General features: G+C 40.6%; 1 protein-coding gene across 5 annotated transcripts in view; it reads left to right on the top strand.

Annotated features, from left to right (window-relative positions):
• The first annotated feature begins 616 nt into the window (after positions 1-616).
• The window catches only part of xpo1b (exportin 1 (CRM1 homolog, yeast) b), a 28,916-nt gene continuing 23,532 nt past the window's right edge, over positions 617-6,000 (top strand). The window contains exons 1-3 of one of the 5 annotated variants that reach the window (XM_042432898.1): positions 617-990; positions 2,378-2,509; positions 2,852-2,953. In XM_042432898.1, the coding sequence (XP_042288832.1) occupies positions 2,384-2,509; positions 2,852-2,953 (228 nt within the window). In that variant the 5' untranslated portion in view covers positions 617-990; positions 2,378-2,383. Of the gene's footprint in view, positions 991-1,336; positions 1,523-1,776; positions 1,947-2,377; positions 2,510-2,851; positions 2,954-4,971; positions 5,039-6,000 lie in introns of those variants that run through there. The other 4 variants (XM_042432899.1, XM_042432900.1, XM_042432901.1 and 1 more) reach the window with 4 other exon arrangements.

Raw genomic sequence — 6,000 nt, 5'->3', positions numbered from 1 at the left:
TATATTTATGAAGTCCACCGTGCACTTTGCTAGTGTTACAAATTCTCCTCCAGGTCGTTTTTCTAACCCCGTGCGCTCATGATCATGTAACCACTCCCACTCGTGGCTGGTGGAAAATTACCAGCTTTACAAGCAACAGGCAAATGAATGGTACTTGCAACAGTGTACCTGCATGAGACAGACACAGTACTTTCTGGATATGTTACGTTTAAAAGTGGTATAACTAACAGAGAGAGGGAGTCTAAGTGGATAAAAGCATTAAATAACATTAGTTTTACGTCTCGTGTTAATGCGCGTGTGCAGTCATGTTATCGGGAATTAACATGAATGAAGGTAATACATAGCTTTAACCTGAGGAATATCAATAAAACAGTAAGTTAATCTCTATTCTGATAAGCGGAGTCATGCAGGAGTCCACTCTGCACGGGAGTCTGCCCTCCTTTTTCTCTCCGGGCGGAGTAGTGGCGTGGGTGCCTGAGCGAATTGAAACAAACTGACAGGTCGATCCTCCAATAGGACGCCAGCTTGTAAGTCTCCGCCAAAGCTGTAGCCAATCGCAGAGTGGATGTGGGCGTAACCCCAGTCCAAACTTTACGCGGCGCCATCGGCTGAAAACTAAACCGAGATGGAATCTCCCAGTCTGAACCGGTTTCAACCGGTTGCGAGTCAGTTGCTTGAGAGAGGAGAGGAGGCGCAGACACACAACCTCCATCCCGCCCCGCCGGATATTTATTACAACAACGAATTAATGAGTGAATCAAGGTTTACTTTGTTCCGTAAAATGTACCGGAGGGACATATTCCTGGGTTTGCCGCGGTAGTAGTTTTTTGAATCCACATCAGCGGTTGTTCCCAGCCAGACATCTCTCTCTCTCACTGCTGGAGCTGGAGACACAGTCAACGCTGCTCAAACCTTTTTCTAACCAACAGTGATACTCAACTACTCACTATATCTTGTAGCTTCTTTTCAGTCAGAGCCTCGGACTTTTAGGTAGGTAACCGGCGGTGAAAGTGCAAACCTGCCATGCTGTGATTAACGTGTATTGACTGGCTTTACCTGTGCAGGAAATAAAATGCATTTTTTTTTGCTGTGTGGGGGTAAAAAGTTGTGTTAATATACAGTTTACGTTGCTTGTCACAGTGCTCCTGCTAAATCAGAAACCCAAGTAGCATCATTGGGATAACCAAATAGCATTTAACTACTACTTAATGAGGATTAGCTAGCGTCGGCAGTCCATAGAAAGTGCTGTAACCTGACTAAAAAGCGTAACTAACCGTGTCCTGTAACGTTACGTGCCACGCTGCGGATGAATAAGTAACCAAACAAAGCTGTATGATTTAAATCCGTGCCTCTCCCATCCACAGCAGCATCAGCAGTGTGCGTGATGTGAGCGGATGTCAGGTTGATGTCGCTCGGTGCTTTAGCGACAGCCGGTGTTAACTTTATCCCAACAGACCTGTAAAAGTAATGTAAAGTGTAGCAGCAAATCCCCCAAAGCGTCAACTTCCCCTAAAGTTTCACAGTGAGTAACGTTACCATATCCTCGGTGGGAGTGGTCGCATTGGCGAACCACATGTGTACGACACACGGCTAGAAATATAGCTTAAAGGCTAGCCACTGTTAGCATGCTAGATAATGTCAACACAGCTGTAAATTGCGCTCCTTATTCGCAGTTTTAAACCGCAGGCTGCCTGTTAACTGTGAACTCCGTCACTTTACAGATGTAAACAACGTGACGTCGCCTCGTACATCCGGCACGTGGCTCCGTTAACCTTCTTAATATGGTCTTGTAAAGAAGTGACTGAGTAGTCGAAACGAGTCGGCAGTAGGGACTGATTGTGAAATAACTGCTGATATCAGTCTTTCAGAGATCGGTTTTAACCCAGTGTTTTTGGTAGGATTTTATGGAGGCAGTCTGGTGAAATCCCTCCAATCACCATTAAAATGTAGGTTACCTGAAGTTTTGAGACATTTTTACACTTACAGTCTGGTGTTGCCAGCCACTGGGGTGAGATAATTAACTTAATTTGTCTTTGCTGCAAAAGCCCCCCCCTCCTCCAAAGTCCTGACTCCTGGGGTAGATCAGAACGCTGTGCCCATAATTTGCAACCAAATGCAGCAGTTTTTTAAACTCAGTCCAACAGGACAACTGACAAAGCTTGCCTTTCCTTTGTACACTTTTTTAACAGTGGCAGGCTTGTGCCACCATGAGCCGAACTACTTAGAATGACAGCTCACTGGTGGGTTGAGGGGATGTTTGTTACGTGGTCAGCTGTTTGGAATTGTTTCAAAACACACAGTTCACATGACTTTGCCTGTTGAATGTGTTCGGTGCTCTCATGACCCCCCTCTCCTCCCCCTGCTGTCCTTGTTGCAGAGCTCTATGCCAGCAATTATGACAATGTTAGCAGACCATGCAGCACAGCAGCTGCTGGACTTCAACCAGAAACTGGATATCAACCTGCTGGATAATGTGGTGAACTGTCTATATCATGGGGTGGGACCACAGGTAAGATGTGAAGCAGATGAAATGTTTTATAAGCCATGGAACATAAATGTTTGTACCCAAAAGAAAAGGAAAATGTTTCATTTGGGCTAAGATTTTCATTTTTAACCCACACCTGATCTAAAGTGCATTGTTTGTAAATTCATACTCTCCTGCTCAACCCGTTAAAACACATCTATCAATAACTATTTCATGTAATGTTTATCTGTTTACTTTGGCATCAATAGTGCAACACAATCAAGTCTAGAAATGACTTTCCTCCACCTTTTTTACAACAAGGATTTACAAGTCTCTTCCTGGCACCTGAATGTTAAATCTAAAGTGTCATCCATATCTCTCATACAGCAAAGGATGGCGCAAGAAGTGTTGACACACTTAAAAGAGCACCCAGATGCCTGGACAAGAGTGGATACCATCCTTGAGTTCTCCCAGAACATGAACACAAAGGTAAGTAAGCTTCATCCCATAAAACATTGGTGGGAAAAAAAAAAAAACTTTCTTGTGCTTTGAGGAAGAAGTGCATGCAAAGGCATTTGTGAAGAGGAAACAAAAAAAACATTACACTAAATCACAGTGGTTTGCAGATAATGTACTCAAAGCAGCTTTATGTACCGTGAGCATGTATTGTGGGTGCACATGGACCCAGCAGAAGTTGAATACGTAGTCCTGGTGGCATTCGCGCCATGCCCTAACTCTTGAGCTATGTGGGACCTCTGTCCTTCAGATAAAATGAATTCTGCTGGATCTGAACCTACCAGACGAACAATGGACTTTGCCTGTCACCTCCTGTTGGTAATACAATACAATACCAAATATGCCTTTTAAAGTCCTGACCTGACAGGAATGTGCTCCTATTAGTCCATTGATCTTTCTTAATCACAGCAATCTGATGTGTCAGTATAGTTTACTCCTTTCTCTAGATATTTAAAGTTGATGCTTTTTTCCTTTTAAATTGTCGGCCATGTTCATGATTTAAATATTTAACCTGTGCACAATCTAGTAAATTCGGTAGTTGAATCATAATGAACACAAGTAGAGTACCAGTCAAAAGTTTGGAAACACCTTCCCATTCCCCTTGATTGAGAAACTGTGCCCAAACTTTGGACTAGTACTGTATATTTATTGAGTCATAAATTAGATAAAATAAAATATACAGTTGTTCAAAATTACTGCTCCTGAATTGCTTTCTATTCTTCAACAAATGGCAATGCAAAATTCAAAAGTTTCAACATAATTCTGTGCAGCTTTTATGCTTTTCTTGACATCAATTAAGATATGAATAAAAAGCAGAGCTGCAAGTCCAACCCTTTCTGTACTGTATCAATAGAAAGGGCTATAGCTTACAAATGCCAACGTCAAGTAGAAGAATTAAATGACCTGCCCCATTCTCTTTGCTAGTGTTTATTCAAATATTTGGGCATATGTGTGTGTGGTTACTGGAACTCCTTGATAATTAAAAAAAAAATCATCAATGCATCAGTTTTGCAAAGGAAAATGGGCAAAGGTAGAAAAACAGGCAGTCACAGGGAAATGTTTAGATAAAGAGCTGCAGGAAATAAGCTTTTACTTTAGTTTGAGTGAAATCACCATCTCCAACATGTATACCATCAAGGACAGCAACACCTTTACCCTCCAGTTTCCTGTTATATAAAAAATGTCGGCATTATACCCGCAGCATGACCTGTGATCATGGTTATCACAGATGTACCAGCATTTTGGCACATGTTCAACTGCCGGAAACACCAGATTCACAAACACTGCTTGAGCATTGTCAATAAGTATATTCTTGATTGATCAGTTTCATAACAGTAATTAATTAATTACTAATTAATCATCAACATCCTTAGTGTTTGAGGTTCTCAGATAGTCTTGTCTCTTACAGTGTGTCTACTGATAAGTGTGCTGATACATCTGATAAAGCTAACTGCCTGTGACTAGTGAACCCAGTGATTCAGTCTTCAGACACATTCAGAGAATTGTACTAAGAAAACAGAATTGGCCATTATATTTATAATGATGAAGTGTAATTACATATTCTAATAATGAAGCATAATGGAAAGCAAATGTTCAATATGAAGTTAAGTGCAATGCATCCACAACTTCCTCAAAGCAATTGGTGACATTTGCCTTTTTCTTTTTTGCTTGCCTGTAAGATTGCTTTTAACACTGACATTCATTACTAATGTCTGAGTTGATGTATCAACAGTACTTTTTATAGCTCCAAATTTGTAATTTGCCAAAAAAATAGGGACATTAGAGGAAAAGAGGAAACAAAAGGTAAACACCTCTTGAATTCTGCATTTGTCTTGTTTGAATTGTTTAAAAGTGCATACTTTCAAAGCACTTTGAACATTTGGCTTCTTATTCATAATTACAGTAATCATATTTGAAGAAATGTAATGAATTCAAGCTGTGACTATTTGATATTAATCACAATGTTCCATTATGTTTATGGCTTGTAATAGGAAGAAAAGGGGTGTGTCATCCTGTGCATCATGACACAGCTAGGCTTTGACGGCAGGCCTCCACAAGGTCTACCCTTTTTAAATTCCCTTTGACTGAATTCTGTTCATCCGTTTCTATTGCATCTGTTTTATTGGACAGAGGGAGGGTGCAGGCTGCAGTCAGTAGGATCCATAGTAGAGAGACAATCTGTTGAAGACTTGATTTCACCTGTAGGGATCATGGCTCTGTTCCCGCCCTACCTTTCTCTCCTTTTCAGTGCATCCTCTTCCTCCTCCTCCTCCCTCTGTCCCCCTCAGTTCTTCAGCCAAGACCCTTTAATGATGTGCTTTTGCCAGCAAAAAAAGTTGCAAAACATTTGTCAGATTTCCTGCTGGTAATTTCTCTCTTTCAACCTCTTGTGGTGGTTTGTGCAAAGTGTGGCAGTTAAAGGTGAAACAAAACAAGTCAGAAATGTGACACCTGTCAGCGTGCCAAAGATTTCACCTTTAATCTTCCCAGCATCCATTGTCTGTAGCGCATTGTTAATCCGGCTTTAATAACATCCTATACTACATGCCATTCATTATTTTTTGGAATCATTGTACCCTTGTATTGATGATCCCTACAGTTGAAATAGACACTTGAAGTAACACTAGATCAATAACTAACTTTGAAATAAAAGGTTTTTGGTTTTGTCTTCATGCTTCACTATAGAGCACCCAGAATTGAATACAGGGCGTAACCTGTGGTTGGTCTTGCTGTTCCTTATGACACACCAGTGATACCCTGTTATTTTGATTAAACCATATTCTGTGTTTTAGTTTTAGGATAATTGAGTCACATGGTTCAGGGTTGGGTATCGATGAGATTTTATTGGTTTGAATTTTGCTTAATGATTCTGGTTCTTATTAAGTTGATTATGCTCATTCAGATTCTTGGCGTGCTTTTTCAGTAATAAAAGAAACCAAATTATGAAGGCAAAAACCAACTTTATTTTCAGCAGATTTTAGGCTGCCATAAACCGCCATTTGTCATAAATCCTATGGTGT

The sequence above is a fragment of the Thunnus maccoyii genome, chromosome 14 (genome assembly GCF_910596095.1).
Source record: "Thunnus maccoyii chromosome 14, fThuMac1.1, whole genome shotgun sequence".
Taxonomy (NCBI): Eukaryota; Metazoa; Chordata; class Actinopteri; order Scombriformes; family Scombridae; genus Thunnus; species Thunnus maccoyii.
The sequence above is the reverse complement of the archived record's forward strand: the minus strand, read 5'-3'. Positions and strand labels throughout refer to the sequence as shown.